This window comes from Cucumis sativus, chromosome 4 (assembly GCF_000004075.3).
Source record: "Cucumis sativus cultivar 9930 chromosome 4, Cucumber_9930_V3, whole genome shotgun sequence".
Taxonomy (NCBI): domain Eukaryota; kingdom Viridiplantae; phylum Streptophyta; class Magnoliopsida; order Cucurbitales; family Cucurbitaceae; genus Cucumis; species Cucumis sativus.
This window is the reverse complement of record NC_026658.2, coordinates 9,511,975-9,530,910: the sequence shown is the minus strand read 5'-3', so window position 1 is coordinate 9,530,910 and position 18,936 is coordinate 9,511,975. Positions and strand designations below refer to the sequence as shown.

The 18,936-nt window shown below is 39.2% G+C and overlaps 1 protein-coding gene and 1 long non-coding RNA gene across 2 annotated transcripts; both read right to left on the bottom strand.

Annotated features, from left to right (window-relative positions):
- Positions 1-151: 151 nt before the first annotated feature.
- Positions 152-1,162, bottom strand: LOC116403243. The gene is made up of 2 exons (XR_004215899.1): positions 1,036-1,162; positions 152-440 (listed from the first exon to the last, which is right to left on the bottom strand). It is a non-coding gene; the product is annotated as an uncharacterized LOC116403243 (long non-coding RNA).
- Positions 1,163-16,455: 15,293 nt separating this feature from the next.
- Positions 16,456-17,439, bottom strand: LOC101203179 (ethylene-responsive transcription factor ERN1). Its single transcript, XM_004149078.3, has one exon. It carries the CDS (start codon positions 17,362-17,364, stop codon positions 16,639-16,641), a length of 726 nt encoding a protein of 241 aa, XP_004149126.1. The 5' UTR covers positions 17,365-17,439; the 3' UTR covers positions 16,456-16,638.
- Between the last annotated feature and the right edge of the window lie 1,497 nt (positions 17,440-18,936).

Sequence of the window (18,936 nt, the reverse complement as noted above, 5' to 3'; positions counted from 1 at the left end):
TGAACCATGATATAACAACGTTTAAAGATATGTAAAAGAAAGAAAGATGAATGTGTTCCTGAGAAGTGTTTTGTTGGTTGTAATTGTTCCTGAAGGTCATGCATATTGGTTCAATAGAAAGAATGAAAATTAAAGCAAAAAAAGCTTATAATTAGAAGAAAGAAAGTATATAAGAACCTGTGGGTCAACTATCCGACCATGATATAGACGAATGTTCAGCAAATAAAAAATCGCACATTCTGGAGTGAATTTAAAATCATCAATTCTGCAAATACAACATTAAACGTAGTTTAAAAAAGGCCGGCGAAGATAAAAGGACTAAGTAGCTACTACCTTCTAAACTTAATATTTACATTTATCCCTATTGCTAAACGTGGCAGCCGATCGATGACATCATCAATGTTATGCTGTTGATTCTCAACAAAGGCAGCATCTTTATCCTATAAACCAACAAGTGAATATCAAAGAACTGAACTCGTGAAACCAGGGTGGGAGAAAATTTTCATATAGCATACAAAATTAAGAAGACTATTTACATCAACATTACTATTCAAACCAATCAACCATGCAGCAACCAGAGATTACAACTTTCCCTGTGATGCTTCAATCGTTGCACCTGGACCCAAATTTAAGTACAGCCCCAACATAAACAACCAAATATGAATATATGTACTGATTTAAATATATTCATTTCAAACTGGATAGAACTTCAAAAGTATTCTCAAACAAATTAACAAAAACAGAATGATTAAAGCAATAGATCTAACAGAATAACTCAAACTTCGTATTAATAATATGGCAAACATACCTAAATAAAGAGGATAGTGAAAAGAAAGAACCATGATATAACAACGTTTAAAGAGGATAGTAAAAGGCAAGAAAGATGAATGTGTTCCTGAAGTGTTTTGTTGGTTGGAAAATGTGTTCCTGAAGGTCATGCATGTTGGTTGGAGAACAACGAAGAAAATCTAAAAGCAAAAAAAAGCTTAAAGAAGCAGATAGTGGAACCTGAGAGGAGGAGGAGGACAAACAAACCTGTGAGGGTGGCCAACTGCCAAGGGAACTCCGAGGGAATGGCTGAGAAGCAGCTTTCTCTTCTTCGAAGGAAATGAGAAATTGCAGAAGGAAAAGACTTTATTATTGTTTAGGAAATAAGTCTGTATTAGAGAGACGTGGCTGAATAAAGTCCGCACATGTCAACAACCAAATAAATTTTGGGCCATTTAGGTAAGATTGGGCTGTTATTTCAAAGCCCATTTTTTAACCATTTGCAGCAAAGAGTTAAAAACAAATAGTTTTTTTAAGTTGGCTTCCATTTGGGCCATTAAGGCCTCTCCGGGATTGTTCCAACTGAACAAAGCCTCTTAAACCATTAACTTTAACGAGCATTGCTTCGAATTACAGCAGATCATTTCTTTTTAATCTTTTTGGAAGATAGGTTGGACATTTGAAATAGTAGAGCTGTTGCGTTTGGTTTACTGGTATCCAGATTGGATTTGGTTTCTGCTTTCTTGATTTTTCCCTACCAGCTTTAGGTGGAACCATGTGAAGTTTACTGCAGCGAGTTTTTGCCCATCTAGGCGGCTATCGACTGCGATTCCTGATCCTAGTATTGTCCATAAGTGTGGTGTTGATATTCTACACGATCCTTGGTTCAACAAGGTTTGTTACTTTTTTTTTTCTTTGCTCTTTTCATGTATGCTTGTCTATATTCTGGTATAAGCGTATAAGCGTGTGGACGAATAAGTATTTTGTAAAAATGATATATGAATATACAGTGCCTTATAATTTGAATATAGGGCTGGACTTTTTGGTGTTTCCAGATTTGAAGGTGTCTCCATTTAGGGTGATAATTGGAACATATTTATGAACTCTGTACTTACACTACAATGTTTTTAACATGGTAAATGAATCAAGCTCTTATTAGTAGTTACTGTACTTTTAAAGTCTGTCTGTTAGTACAATTGCCATTTTGAGCACAACTTTAAAGCGTGTTTACTAGTATCAAGAGGTTAGATGTTTAGATGTTCTACCATAACACTCATTCAACTCTAAATAAAATAACAGTAGTAATAATAATAAATACAAATATCAATATAAAAAGTCCGTTCATAAATACCCTTTGGGACTTCTTTTTTAGATGGGTCTTGATTCTTCAATTGGGCAAAGATTTATGGCACAAGGAGATCGACGAGTGATCATCACTTTTAAATTATTTATCAGTATGTATTTTACTCGTTTTTTATTGTTAAATTATGAAAATTTTGTACTACCTAATCTCCTTCATCCATTTTTATATTTCTAAAAAGAAAATCTTTTTTTATCCATTGGTTGACTGTCGTGGTCATGTGCAACTCTCTTTACATTTGTCTCCTTCTATTTTCAAAGAGCAGGATACTGGATTTCCTCTCATTGAACGAGATCATCTAGGAATCTGTGGCCTTCTTCCTCCACGAGTAATATCATTTGAGCCGCAATATGCTCGTTTCAGTAAATTTATGCTTGATCTTAAAATTTCATTGTTTGTCTAGCATACTGATGATTTAGTATGAATCCCCTAAAATAGAAATACATTATTGAATTTGCTATAATGAAAATTTTGCATTTTACCTTTGTTTCACCGTCAGTCTAGTTAGACATTGTTTCGTAGGTTATTACTTAGTTGCTATGGTAGCTGTTAAATGTTAATTGCCAGTTGTTTAGTTGTTTAAATTTTTAATTGGCTATTAGTTTTTAAGTTCATTGAATGCAACTTTGTTGGTTTGTTTGCAACACTTAATGGTAGGTTATTCCCCTTGTAATTTTATTTTAAAGAAAAATTTATCTTGATTAGTTGAAAACTTGGAACTCTGTTTTACTGCTCTTCTCATGGTTACAAAAAGCCACTTCAAATTGAGTTAATTGCAATTTGATGAAGTAATATAATTGTCGAAACCTGACCCCGACCCCGAACCCCGAAACCCGAAACCCGAAACTTCAAACCCCTAAACCCCTAACTATTGAAAGGTATTGTGATTTGTAAATGTTAAATTATTCGATTATTCAATAAATTTGTTATTGAGGTATTATTCAATAAATTGTTATTGAACAAGAGAATTCGTTATAACTTTATATTTAATAAAATAAGATTTCTTTTCTATAGTAATAAGTTATTTGCAACAACATGACGTTTATGAATCTAAGAGTTGAATCTAAGAGTTGGATATGGAGAAGTCGTCTCAACTTTTGGAAATGGGAGAGATTAAGTTATTCTAGTTAGAGGACGAACAATATTATTGGATATAATTGGTTCCATAAATAAAAAAGAGATTTGATTTTGGTAAATTATTTACTTTAGACCGATTAATCAAAATCCCTAAACCCTAAGCCCTAAACTCCTAAACCCCTAAACTCCTAAAACCCCTAAACCCCTAAACCCCAAAACACCAAAAACCAGAAAACCAAAAATCCCTGAACCCCAAAACCCCTAACCCTTAACCCCTAAACCTTAAAACCCCAAACCCGCAAACCCGAAACCCCTAACCCCTAAACTTCGAAACTCCGAAACACCAACCCCCAAACCCCCAAACCTAAAAACCCGAAAACCCCAAACCCCAGAACCCTCAAACCCCTAACCCCCCAAACCCTAAACCCCAAACCCTAAAAACCCCAAACCCCAAACCCCAAACCCCCAAACTCTAAACCCGAAACCCGAAACCCCTAAACCCAAATCCCCAACCCCAAACCCCAAAAGCCTCAAAGCCCCATAGCCCAAAGCCCAAAGCCCAAACCCACAACCCCAAACACCAAACCGTAAACCACAAACATCCGGGCATATATTTTTCGGCCTTTATGGGCAAAAACATAAATGCCAAAGGTCTAAATAATTAACACCTAACTACTGGGTGGCCTTATTCTGAGCGATATTAAAGTTTTTTGCCCATAAAGGATGAAAAATATGCCCGAGAGTCAGTTTTTGTTTTCGCCCCAAAACGGGTAAAAAAAGGGCCAATGCATTAGCCTACGAAGAGAGGACCCATCTTAGAACGATGCCAAAGGTCTCGAAAATTCACACCTAACTACTGGGTGGCCTCATTTTGAGCGGTACTGAAGTTCTTTGCCCACAAAGGCCGAAAAAAATATGCCCAGGAGTCAGCTTTTGTTTTCGCCCCAAAACAGGTCAAAAAAGGGCCAATGCATTAGCCTACGAAGAGAGGACCCATCTTAGAACGATGCCAAAGGTCTCGAAAATTCACACCTAACTACTGGGTGGCCTCATTTTGAGCGGTACTAAAGTTCTTTGCCCATAAAGGCCGAAAAAAATATGCCCGGGAGTCAGTTTTTGTTTTCGCCCCAAAACGGGTCAAAAAAGGGCCAATGCATTAGCCTACGAAGAGAGGACCCATCTTAGAACGATGCCAAAGGTCTCGAAAATTCACACCTAACTACTGGGTGGCCTCATTTTGAGCGGTACTAAAGTTCTTTGCCCATAAAGGCCGAAAAAAATATGCCCGGGAGTCAGTTTTTGTTTTCGCCCCAAAACGGGTCAAAAAAGGGCCAATGCATTAGCCTACGAAGAGAGGACCCATCTTAGAACGATGCCAAAGGTCTCGAAAATTCACACCTAACTACTGGGTGGCCTCATTTTGAGCGGTACTAAAGTTCTTTGCCCATGAAGGCCGAAAAAAATATGCCCGGGAGTCAGCTTTTGTTTTCGCCCCAAAACGGGTCAAAAAAGGGCCAATGCATTAGCCTACGAAGAGAGGACCCATCTTAGAACGATGCCAAAGGTCTCGAAAATTCACACCTAACTACTGGGTGGCCTCATTTTGAGCGGTACTAAAGTTCTTTGCCCATGAAGGCCGAAAAAAATATGCCCTGGAGTCAGTTTTTGTTTTCGCCCCAAAACGGGTCAAAAAGGCCAATGCATTAGCCTACGAAGAGAGGACCCATCTTAGAACGATGCCAAAGGTCTCGAAAATTCACACCTAACTACTGGGTGGCCTCATTTTGAGCGGTACTAAAGTTCTTTGCCCATAAAGGCCGAAAAAAATATGCCCGGGAGTCAGTTTTTGTTTTCGCCCCAAAACGGGTCAAAAAAGGGCCAATGCATTAGCCTACGAAGAGAGGACCCATCTTAGAACGATGCCAAAGGTCTCGAAAATTCACACCTAACTACTGGGTGGCCTCATTTTGAGCGGTACTAAAGTTCTTTGCCCATAAAGGCCGAAAAAAATATGCCCGGGAGTCAGTTTTTGTTTTCGCCCCAAAACGGGTCAAAAAAGGGCCAATGCATTAGCCTACGAAGAGAGGACCCATCTTAGAACGATGCCAAAGGTCTCGAAAATTCACACCTAACTACTGGGTGGCCTCATTTTGAGCGGTACTAAAGTTCTTTGCCCATAAAGGCCGAAAAAAATATGCCCGGGAGTCAGTTTTTGTTTTCGCCCCAAAACGGGTCAAAAAAGGGCCAATGCATTAGCCTACGAAGAGAGGACCCATCTTAGAACGATGCCAAAGGTCTCGAAAATTCACACCTAACTACTGGGTGGCCTCATTTTGAGCGGTACTAAAGTTCTTTGCCCATAAAGGCCGAAAAAAATATGCCCGGGAGTCAGTTTTTGTTTTCGCCCCAAAACGGGTCAAAAAAGGGCCAATGCATTAGCCTACGAAGAGAGGACCCATCTTAGAACGATGCCAAAGGTCTCGAAAATTCACACCTAACTACTGGGTGGCCTCATTTTGAGCGGTACTAAAGTTCTTTGCCCATAAAGGCCGAAAAAAATATGCCCGGGAGTCAGTTTTTGTTTTCGCCCCAAAACGGGTCAAAAAAGGGCCAATGCATTAGCCTACGAAGAGAGGACCCATCTTAGAACGATGCCAAAGGTCTCGAAAATTCACACCTAACTACTGGGTGGCCTCATTTTGAGCGGTACTAAAGTTCTTTGCCCATAAAGGCCGAAAAAAATATGCCCGGGAGTCAGTTTTTGTTTTCGCCCCAAAACGGGTCAAAAAAGGGCCAATGCATTAGCCTACGAAGAGAGGACCCATCTTAGAACGATGCCAAAGGTCTCGAAAATTCACACCTAACTACTGGGTGGCCTCATTTTGAGCGGTACTAAAGTTCTTTGCCCATAAAGGCCGAAAAAAATATGCCCGGGAGTCAGTTTTTGTTTTCGCCCCAAAACGGGTCAAAAAAGGGCCAATGCATTAGCCTACGAAGAGAGGACCCATCTTAGAACGATGCCAAAGGTCTCGAAAATTCACACCTAACTACTGGGTGGCCTCATTTTGAGCGGTACTAAAGTTCTTTGCCCATAAAGGCCGAAAAAAATATGCCCGGGAGTCAGTTTTTGTTTTCGCCCCAAAACGGGTCAAAAAAGGCCAATGCATTAGCCTACGAAGAGAGGACCCATCTTAGAACGATGCCAAAGGTCTCGAAAATTCACACCTAACTACTGGGTGGCCTCATTTTGAGCGGTACTAAAGTTCTTTGCCCATAAAGGCCGAAAAAAATATGCCCGGGAGTCAGTTTTTGTTTTCGCCCCAAAACGGGTCAAAAAAGGGCCAATGCATTAGCCTACGAAGAGAGGACCCATCTTAGAACGATGCCAAAGGTCTCGAAAATTCACACCTAACTACTGGGTGGCCTCATTTTGAGCGGTACTAAAGTTCTTTGCCCATAAAGGCCGAAAAAAATATGCCCGGGAGTCAGTTTTTGTTTTCGCCCCAAAACGTGTCAAAAAAGGGCCAATGCATTAGCCTACGAAGAGAGGACCCATCTTAGAACGATGCCAAAGGTCTCGAAAATTCACACCTAACTACTGGGTGGCCTCATTTTGAGCGGTACTAAAGTTCTTTGCCCATAAAGGCCGAAAAAAATATGCCCGGGAGTCAGTTTTTGTTTTCGCCCCAAAACGGGTCAAAAAAGGGCCAATGCATTAGCCTACGAAGAGAGGACCCATCTTAGAACGATGCCAAAGGTCTCGAAAATTCACACCTAACTACTGGGTGGCCTCATTTTGAGCGGTACTAAAGTTCTCTGCCCATAAAGGCCGAAAAAAATATGCCCGGGAGTCAGTTTTTTGTTTTCGCCCCAAAACGGGTCAAAAATGGGCCAATGCATTAGCCTACGAAGAGAGGACCCATCTTAGAACGATGCCAAAGGTCTCGAAAATTCACACCTAACTACTGGGTGGCCTCATTTTGAGCGGTACTAAAGTTATTTGCCCATAAAGGCCGAAAAAATATATGCCCGGGAGTCAGTTTTTGTTTTCGCCCCAAAACGGGTCAAAAAAGGGCCAATGCATTAGCCTACGAAGAGAGGACCCATCTTAGAACGATGCCAAAGGTCTCGAAAATTCACACCTAACTACTGGGTGGCCTCATTTTGAGCGGTACTAAAGTTCTTTGCCCATAAAGGCCGAAAAAATATATGCCCGGGGGAGTCAGTTTTTGTTTTCGCCCCAAAACGGGTCAAAAAGGGCCAATGCATTAGCCTACGAAGAGAGGACCCATCTTAGAACGATGCCAAAGGTCTCGAAAATTCACACCTAACTACTGGGTGGCCTCATTTTGAGCGGTACTAAAGTTCTTTGCCCATAAAGGCCGAAAAAAATATGCCCGGGAGTCAGTTTTTGTTTTCGCCCCAAAACGGGTCAAAAAAGGGCCAATGCATTAGCCTACGAAGAGAGGACCCATCTTAGAACGATGCCAAAGGTCTCGAAAATTCACACCTAACTACTGGGTGGCCTCATTTTGAGCGGTACTAAAGTTCTCTGCCCATAAAGGCCGAAAAAAATATGCCCGGGAGTCAGTTTTTGTTTTCGCCCCAAAACGGGTCAAAAAAGGGCCAATGCATTAGCCTACGAAGAGAGGACCCATCTTAGAACGATGCCAAAGGTCTCGAAAATTCACACCTAACTACTGGGTGGCCTCATTTTGAGCGGTACTAAAGTTCTTTGCCCATAAAGGCCGAAAAAAATATGCCCGGGAGTCAGTTTTTGTTTTTCGCCCCAAAACGGGTCAAAAAAGGCCAATGCATTAGCCTACGAAGAGAGGACCCATCTTAGAACGATGCCAAAAGGTCTCGAAAATTCACACCTAACTACTGGGTGGCCTCATTTTGAGCGGTACTAAAGTTCTTTGCCCATAAAGGCCGAAAAAAATATGCCCGGGAGTCAGTTTTTGTTTTTCGCCCCAAAACGGGTCAAAAAAGGGCCAATGCATTAGCCTACGAAGAGAGGACCCATCTTAGAACGATGCCAAAGGTCTCGAAAATTCACACCTAACTACTGGGTGGCCTCATTTTGAGCGGTACTAAAGTTCTTTGCCCATAAAGGCCGAAAAAAATATGCCCGGGAGTCAGTTTTTGTTTTCGCCCCAAAACGGGTCAAAAAAGGGCCAATGCATTAGCCTACGAAGAGAGGACCCATCTTAGAACGATGCCAAAGGTCTCGAAAATTCACACCTAACTACTGGGTGGCCTCATTTTGAGCGGTACTAAAGTTCTTTGCCCATAAAGGCCGAAAAAAATATGCCCGGGAGTCAGTTTTTGTTTTCGCCCCAAAACGGGTCAAAAAAGGGCCAATGCATTAGCCTACGAAGAGAGGACCCATCTTAGAACGATGCCAAAGGTCTCGAAAATTCACACCTAACTACTGGGTGGCCTCATTTTGAGCGGTACTAAAGTTCTTTGCCCATAAAGGCCGAAAAAAATATGCTCGGGAGTCAGTTTTTGTTTTCGCCCCAAAAAGGGGTCAAAAAAGGGCCAATGCATTAGCCTACGAAGAGAGGACCCATCTTAGAACGATGCCAAAGGTCTCGAAAATTCACACCTAACTACTGGGTGGCCTCATTTTGAGCGGTACTAAAGTTCTCTGCCCATAAAGGCCGAAAAAAATATGCCCGGGAGTCAGTTTTTGTTTTCGCCCCAAAACGGGTCAAAAAAGGGCCAATGCATTAGCCTACGAAGAGAGGACCCATCTTAGAACGATGCCAAAGGTCTCGAAAATTCACACCTAACTACTGGGTGGCCTCATTTTGAGCGGTACTAAAGTTCTCTGCCCATAAAGGCCGAAAAAAATATGCCCGGGAGTCAGTTTTTGTTTTCGCCCCAAAACGGGTCAAAAAAGGGCCAATGCATTAGCCTACGAAGAGAGGACCCATCTTAGAACGATGCCAAAGGTCTCGAAAATTCACACCTAACTACTGGGTGGCCTCATTTTGAGCGGTACTAAAGTTCTTTGCCCATAAAGGCCGAAAAAAATATGCCCGGGAGTCAGTTTTTGTTTTCGCCCCAAAACGGGTCAAAAAAGGGCCAATGCATTAGCCTACGAAGAGAGGACCCATCTTAGAACGGTGCCAAAGGTCTCGAAAATTCACACCTAACTACTGGGTGGCCTCATTTTGAGCGGTACTAAAGTTCTTTGCCCATAAAGGCCGAAAAAAATATGCCCGGGAGTCAGTTTTTGTTTTCGCCCCAAAACGGGTCAAAAAGGGCCAATGCATTAGCCTACGAAGAGAGGACCCATCTTAGAACGGTGCCAAAGGTCTCGAAAATTCACACCTAACTACTGGGTGGCCTCATTTTGAGCGGTACTAAAGTTCTTTGCCCATAAAGGCCGAAAAAAATATGCCCGGGAGTCAGTTTTTGTTTTCGCCCCAAAACGGGTCAAAAAAGGCCAATGCATTAGCCTACGAAGAGAGGACCCATCTTAGAACGATGCCAAAGGTCTCGAAAATTCACACCTAACTACTGGGTGGCCTCATTTTGAGCGGTACTAAAGTTCTCTGCCCATAAAGGCCGAAAAAAATATGCCCGGGAGTCAGTTTTTGTTTTCGCCCCAAAACGGGTCAAAAAAGGGCCAATGCATTAGCCTACGAAGAGAGGACCCATCTTAGAACGATGCCAAAGGTCTCGAAAATTCACACCTAACTACTGGGTGGCCTCATTTTGAGCGGTACTTAAAGTTCTTTGCCCATAAAGGCCGAAAAAAATATGCCCGGGAGTCAGTTTTTGTTTTCGCCCCAAAACGGGTCAAAAAAGGGCCAATGCATTAGCCTACGAAGAGAGGACCCATCTTAGAACGGTGCCAAAGGTCTCGAAAATTCACACCTAACTACTGGGTGGCCTCATTTTGAGCGGTACTAAAGTTCTTTGCCCATAAAGGCCGAAAAAAATATGCCCGGGAGTCAGTTTTTGTTTTTCGCCCCAAAACGGTGGTCAAAAAAGGGCCAATGCATTAGCCTACGAAGAGAGGACCCATCTTAGAACGATGCCAAAGGTCTCGAAAATTCACACCTAACTACTGGGTGGCCTCATTTTGAGCGGTACTAAAGTTCTTTGCCCATAAAGGCCGAAAAAAATATGCCCGGGAGTCAGTTTTTGTTTTCGCCCCAAAACGGGTCAAAAAAGGGCCAATGCATTAGCCTACGAAGAGAGGACCCATCTTAGAACGATGCCAAAGGTCTCGAAAATTCACACCTAACTACTGGGTGGCCTCATTTTGAGCGGTACTAAAGTTCTCTGCCCATAAAGGCCGAAAAAAATATGCTCGGGAGTCAGTTTTTGTTTTCGCCCCAAAAAGGGGTCAAAAAAGGGCCAATGCATTAGCCTACGAAGAGAGGACCCATCTTAGAACGATGCCAAAGGTCTCGAAAATTCACACCTAACTACTGGGTGGCCTCATTTTGAGCGGGTACTAAAGTTCTTTGCCCATAAAGGCCGAAAAAAATATGCCGGGAGTCAGTTTTTTGTTTTCGCCCCAAAACGGGTCAAAAAAGGGCCAATGCATTAGCCTACGAAGAGAGGACCCATCTTAGAACGATGCCAAAGGTCTCGAAAATTCACACCTAACTACTGGGTGGCCTCATTTTGAGCGGTATTAAAGTTCTTTGCCCATAAAGGCCGAAAAAAATATGCCCGGGAGTCAGTTTTTGTTTTCGCCCCAAAACGGGTCAAAAAAGGGCCAATGCATTAGCCTACGAAGAGAGGACCCATCTTAGAACGATGCCAGAGGTCTCGAAAATTCACACCTAACTACTGGGTGGCCTCATTTTGAGCGGTATTAAAGTTCTTTGCCCATAAAGGCCGAAAAAAATATGCCCGGGAGTCAGTTTTTGTTTTCGCCCCAAAACGGGTCAAAAAAGGGCCAATGCATTAGCCTACGAAGAGAGGACCCATCTTAGAACATGCCAAAGGTCTCGAAAAAAAAGGAAACACTACAGGACCCAAAAATGGCAACCAAGTGCGGCAAGTGCACAAACTTAGTTCCAAACCAACCTAAAAAGTGGTTTAAGGCGTGTCTAAAATCACTTGGACTTTCTCAAACAAACCTAACAAAGTTTAAGTGTAAGTTGGTAACCCATAGCCTACCAAAAAGTTCAAAAAGTGTGAAAAGGGCACTTCAAGACCGAAAATGGCAACCAATTGGATAAGGTCAACAAACTTAGTTTTAAACCAACCTAAAACGAGTTTAAAACGTGTCTAAGTATCACTTGCACTTTCAAGATGTCCTAAAACAGCTTACGTGTAGGTTCGTAACTCATAACCTACGAAAAAAGTTCAAAATATTGTGAAAAAAGCACTACAAGACCCAAAATGGCAACCAAGTGTGTAAGTGCAACAAACTTAGTTCAAACCAACCTAAAACGTGCGCAAAACGTGATCTAGGTATTACTTGAGTTTTCAAAACGACCTAGCAAATCCTAAGTGTAAGTTCGTAACTCATAATCTACCAAAAAGTTTTGAAAAATGCATTTCAAGACCAAAAATGACAACCAAGTGCAACAAACTCAATCTAACCTAAAATGTATTCAAAACGTGTGTAAGTATCACTTGAATTTTCAAAACGACCAAGCAATGCTTAAGTGTAAGTTTGTAACTCACAAACCTACCAAAATTTCAAAAAGTATGAAAAAAGTACTTCAAGACCCAACATGTCAATCAAATGTGTGTGTAAAACTTAGTTTCAAACCAACCTAAAACGAGTTCAAAACGTGTCTAAGTTTCACTTGAACTTTCAAAAACGACCTAACAAATATTGAATACAAGTTCATAAGTCATAACCTAGCAAAAAGTTAAATTTTTTTGTAAAAGACACTCCAAAACCCAAAATGTCAAGTGTGTAAGTGCAACGAACTTAGTTCTATACAAACCTAACAAGTATTCAAAACACGTATAAGTTTTCAAACAACCCAACAACGCTTGAGTGTAAGTTTATAACTCATAACTTACCAAAAATTTCAAAGTGTGAAAAAAAAATCTTTCAAGACTCAAAATGGCACTTACTTTAAAACTAACTTAGTTTGTAACAACCTAAAAGGTGTTCAAAAAACGTTTAAGTATCACTCGAACTTTAAAAACGACCTAATAATGCTTTAGTGTTACTTCATAACTCGTAACCTACCAAAAAAGTTCAAAAAATGTAGAAAAAGCATTCCAAAATCCAAAATGGCAACCAAGTGTGTAAGTGCAACAAGCTTAGTCCAAACCAACCTAAAATGTGCTCAAAACGTGTCTATGTATTACTTGAGTTTTCAAAACGACCAAGCAAATCCTAAGTGTAAGTTCGTAACTCATAATCTACCAAAAAGGTTGAAAAAAGCATTTCAAGACAAAAAATGACAACCAAGTGCAACAAACTCAATCTAGCCTAAAATGTATTCAAAACGTGCGTACGTATCACTTAAACGTTCAAAAACGACCAAACAATGCTTAAGTGTAAGTTTATAACTCACAACCTACCAAAATTTCAAAAAGTGTGAAAAAGGTACTTCAAGACCCAAAACGGCAACGAAGTATGTTAGTGCAACGGACTTAGTTTCAAGCCATCCTAAAAAGAGTGCAAAACGTGTCTAAGATTTCAAACCGACCAAACAATACTCAAGCGTAAGTTCGTAACTCACAACCTAAAAAAATTTTAAAAAGTGTGAAAAAAAGTACTTCAAGACCCAACATTTCAATCAAATGTGTAAGTGGAACAAACTTAGTTTCAAACCAACACAAAACGTGTTTCAAATGACCTAACAATCCTTAAGTGTAAGTTCGTAACTCACATACTAACAAAAAGTTCAAAATGCGTGAAAAATGCACTTTGAGACCTAAAATGGCAACCAAGTATGCAAGTGAAACAAACTTAGTCTTAAACAAATCTAAAAAATTTCAAACCGTGTTTAAGTATCACTTGAACTTTCAGAACGACCTAAGAATGTTTATCTGTAAGTTTGTCACTCATAACCTACCAAAAAGTTCAAGAAGTAAGGAAAAAACGGAAACACTACAGGACCCAAAATGGCAACCAAGTGCGCAAGTGCAACAAACTTAGTTCCAAACCAACCTAAAAAGTGGTTAATGCGTGTCTAAGTATCACTTGAACTTTCAGAACGACCTAAGAATGTTTATTTGTAAGTTCGTCACTCATAACCTACCAAAAAGTTCAAGAAGTATGGAAAAAAAAGGAAACACTACAGGACCCAAAATGGCAACCAAGTGCGCAAGTGCAACAAACTTAGTTCCAAACCAACCTAAAAAGTGGTTAAGGCGTGTCTAAGTATCACTTGGACTTTCAAAACAACCTAACAAAGTTTAAGTGTAAGTTGGTAACCCATAGCCTACCAAAAAGTTCAAAAAGTGTGAAAAGGGCACTTCAAGACCGAAAATGGCAACCAATTGGATAAGGTCAACAAACTTAGTTTCAAACCAACTGATCCTAGTGTTAAGTTGTTCAAGAACATTTGTGACAATGTTAATCAATCTGAGTATGCGAGCATTATAGGTAATCTGAGATATGTTGTTGATTGCACTAGGTCAGACATAGCTTATGTTGTAGAGTTACTATGTAGGTTTACTAGTAGATCTATCCTAGAACACTAGAGAGCCATAGAAAGAGTCATGAGATACCTTAAAAAAACCCATAACCTAAGATTAAAATACCGAAAGTTTACCGCTATTCTAGAAAGATACAGTGATGTTGATCGAAACTCCCTCTCGAATGACTCAAAGGCTACAAGTGGCTATATTAAAAGTATAGTGGGAGGGTTGTCGCTTAGAAATCCAAGAAACATACCATTCTAGCATAGTCTACGATGGAGTCGGAGATGATAGCATTAGTTACTGCTAGTGAAGAAGTAAGCTTGCTTCGAAGCTTGCTATAAGAGATTTCCACATGGAAAAGACCTATACCAGTCATACTGAATCCATTGTGATAGTACTATAGCTATTGCAAAAGTTCATAATTATTATTACAATGGCAAGAGACGATAAATATGTTCTAAGCACGGTACCATTAGAGAGTTTCTCACTATTGGTGCATTTATAGTGGATTACGTACGGACTGATGATAACATGGTCGATCCTTTGCCAAAAGGACTAGCTAGAGAGAAGGTTTTCAGAACCTCAGAAAGTATGAGACTCAAGCCTATAGAAAAACAAATTGTTTGTGAGGCAAATCCAACTTGAAATACTGGAGATCCCAAGAATCAAGTTCAACAGGTAATAATTGATCACAAGTGATATGAAGAGAATCGTGCTAGAACACCTGGGAGTTCCATTCTTTTGATTAGCTTGACATCTTGAAGCGAAAGAAACGGTTGAACGTAGTTCTTAATGAATTCTATACTTGATGTCAAGTGGGGTACCTAGCTATAGGAGTACTCCTGATAGATTCACCTTTTGTGGATGTGGAAGTGAGGGCCGCTTCCTATGAAATTTTAGGCAAATTCTCTAAAGTGTCCACTAAATTAGGATAGACGTGTGAGGCATTAAAGCACGGACATTTTAGAAATTCACTCGAATAATGTTGTGTGTGCAATGTTACTAGTGTTAAAGTTCAAAATCAAGAGTTACTTTACAATATTATGATCATTGTCACTATGTAAAGGTTCAAGTCGTAAGACATCTTTACTTAAGCACAATATTACATATATAGACACTACTCGATAAAAATATGTTCAAATTTTTAGGGGATTGTAGATGAAAAAAAAGAATAATAGTAGATGGCCAAAAAATAGGGAGTGGTTGAGTCTTCCTCAACTATGGAGAACAGTAAAATCTCTCTTTTTTACCTCCTTAAAAAATGTGAATAATTTGTGGTCACATATTAATATTATTATTACTCCCTTATCCCTCACACTTCTCCGGTAAAAACTCATTCTCCCCTCTCTTTTCAACCCAACAACAACAAAAGTTTTTCTCTCATATTCCTTCTCTTCACAAACAATAAAAACTTTTAGTATTTATTTCTTTATTCTTTCAAGCGCAGTAAGTGTTCTTTCTTGAGTGTTGGGTATTTTGGTGGGTCTGGTGGGTCCAAGTGTTGTTTTCACCAACGCAGAACGTTGTTTTATCCTGGAGACGACAGGACTGTAACAACTGCTAGCACCTAGAGTAGAGTCGCGAAATGTCTTTAAAAAAGCAAGTTCCGCGACTCTGCCCAACAATTGAGGAATTTATGTTTTGCAGGTTTTGTTGTTCTGACAAAGTGTTCCAGCGAAGTGGTTTCAACATAAACAAATGTCGATTGTTGTTGTGACGTGATGAACCACACTACCTCAAAAGAAAATTTTGGTGCAACCTTGGTGCTAAATCGCATATGCTAGTTGCTCCCTAGATTAACACAACTTTCCAACTCAAATGTGCAGTTGCCGATATAAGAAATGAAATCAAGGAAACTATTGCACACAGAAAAAATCAAAAGTTTGAAAGGGAGAAGAAGAACCTCTGACACCAAAATCTTCTTCTCAAATATATAGAGAAGACCTAACAATTTTAGATATAAATTCAATTTTACATCTATGACAAAAACACAACATTATTACCATAATATAGTTACAATATAACCATCAAAATAATAATAATTATTATTATTGTTATTATCATATTTTCTATTGAAACATTGACTATGAATCATTACAAGGGTCATTCCTAAAACTTCAACACCAAAATATGAAGGGAAAAAAAAAACTTTCATTATCGTCTAGTGTTCTAGTTTCAATTTCATTAGTTGCATTCTTTCATCGATATATCTTCATCTCAAATTTTAACCAACTTGAAGAAGGAACATATTATCCAAATGATACAAATTAATCTATAAATATGTCCCTTCTTCAAAGGAGATTTTGACATTTGTCTCCCTTACGAGTTTTCTTTATTCTACAAAGTAGAGCTAATGTTTTGCTTGTATGAGAAAGGTAATATTTTCTATCGTGGAAACAATTACTTTTGAAACTTAATCAGTATAGCGTGTAAACATATGTTAAAAGAGACAACGTGAAATTATTTGGCTCAAATCTCTTATTCATGGAAGGTTACGTATTTTCTTTTATATTATATGATATTATTCGTATAACCAAAAGATCACATTTGTATTGAGTTAGAATCACGTAGATGAGAGGGAAAAAATGCATTAGCATGGTTCAACTCCACCTTCAGCAGAAGAGACGAAACGATCAAATGAATAAAAAAGAGAGTAGAAATTTGGAAATAAGAGAAATATATATATTTTTGAAACAAAAACATAAAGTTGCATTTAATTTCTTTAATTTACCTTTTATGATCATCAACATACAAATTTGTATACAAAATTTAAACCAAAAAAGAGGGAGAGAAAGAAACAGAAAACCCTTTCTTTGTCTTCTTCTTCTTCTTCTTCATCATCGTCAACAGAACAAAGAACAGAGTGGTGGAAGATCCCAAATGGGTTCAGAAGCTTCATGAACAGCCTCCATATACTCTTGAACTCCATTAATAGCATACAAAGAGGCTGAAATTTGTCTCTCAACTTTCATTCTCTCAAAAGCACACAACTCCAATTCCTCTGAACTCACTGTCCCATTCTCCGCCAATGAAACCCCCAATTCACAAGATTCAGAGCAACACGAATCACAAGAACTCACCTCTCTTTCTTCCAAACAATTAGTCATATCCGGTTTATACGCTCCCTCGAACAATCCATCGTCTTTAATTGACGGGTCCACGACGGCGGAACCGGCAGAGACGGCGGCGGAGGTGGTGGGTTTTTCCGGGGGTTTTCGATTTACGGTTTTTTTGGTGTTTAAGAGAGAACGAATCCGAGAAGCGATTGGGGAATTTGTTGAGATTTGAGGAATGAAATTGGTTCTTGTGTTCGAACCTCGAAGAAGACAAGCGGCTTCATCGTAAGCACGGGCGGCTTCTTCGGCGGTCTCGAAAGTTCCGAGCCACATTCGAATTTTCTTCGTTGTGTCTTTGATTTCCGCTACCCATCTGCCGGACGGCCGTTGCCGGACTCCGACGAACTTGTTGCCATTATTGTTACTTCTGTTTCTGCCTTTGAATTTGGTTGATTTTATTATGGAGGCGGTGGCTCCGCGGTGGATCTCCGGCGACTGGAAGTCAATTTCCATGGCGGGAATTATCGGGAAGAAAAAGAAGAAGAAGAATGGTTTTGTTTGGTTGGAAAATGGAGATTTATTTATATGAAATGGAAAATGATTTGAATTTTATTATTGTTATCATTATTAGTTGGGAATGAATTAATTAATTGGGTAATGAGTTGAAATTTGAAAATGGCAGCAAACAAACTTTTGTAATGGTTTCTTGTGTTTGGTTTCATGTTCTTGGTCTTTCATTTTCTGTGTATTATAAAATTAAGTATCAATGAATTAGGTAATTGAACTCTTCCCTTCTTACTCTTTTTCTTTCCCCAAATACCCTTTTTCCCAAATACTAGTCTATACCCTAAATACAAACCATAAACTCACTAATTATAACAACTATTTGTTTGCCTAAACCTTTATGTGAGTAAGACTTAAGGGATGTGAAGAACAAATTATCAACAAAAATACTTTGGGTTGACTATTCCTTTTTGGAGGTCTTTTAGAAATAGTGTATTTGATCAAAATGTTCCAATCATATATACAACTAATCAAAACTTATGTTTTCTTTCAAAACAAACCTTTCAATCCTTTTTTTCAATTGTTATTATTTTACTTTTAAATAAGATTACTATTTTCAAACTTTGAAGGGTACCGAGATATAATCAAAAATATAACTCTAGTGATTTTGACAAAAAAAGAAAAAAAAAAAACATCAATATTAGTTGGTGTATTTTTTTAGATATTGTTCTGGAGATTTTATTTCCTTTAGTATATTCCTCTTTGAGTATATTTAGGCTTCTACCCCTACTAAATTATTAATGAAATAAAGATTCATTCTAAAAATACAACATGGTATCAGAGTCTTAGGTTTTTCTTGGTCTCATTGTAGTCTAGCCATTGCATCCCGTTTGTCTGCCTTAGTTGATCATTCGTTGATGGAAGCAAACCATCCTGAATTTTCTATTGTATAGTCATTGTCCATATGTTTCAAAAACCTTATGCCGTCAGATCTGCCATCCACGCCTTTAAATCTACAACTCGTCGCCGCTTCTTCTTTTCTCAGATTTGTTGTCGCCCCTCCAATCCGCCGTTGCCCTTTCGATCCACATATTTGTCGCATCTTCGCTCACATCTGATCTGTACCAGTTTAGATCTACAAACGAATCCCCTCACATATTTGCATCTTTGCTCTTTTGACCTTCAGAACCACCGCTCGTCAATGAATGACGACGTCGTTCCATCTATCTGTCTGTCTCCTGTCAATCCAGATCCGTGAAACTCATACTGTCGTCGACGCTCAGACCCACTAACCCTCTAGGTCAGTTTCGCTCATATCAATTTTGCTTAAGTTTTGTTTTAGTTTCTTTATGTTTGTTCTCTCAGCGTTTCTAATTCTATTCTAGTTTTCTTAGTTATTAGCAAACTCAAGTTCGTGATTCGAACCTTGAGTTTGAGGGAGGGTATTGAAGTATTCTTTTCTTAAGTATATTCCTCTCGTGAGTATATTTAGGTTTATACCCCTACTAAATTATCAATAAAATAGAGATTCATTCTAGAAAAACAACAAATATGACTACAGTTCTTATGGAAAAGAAAAGT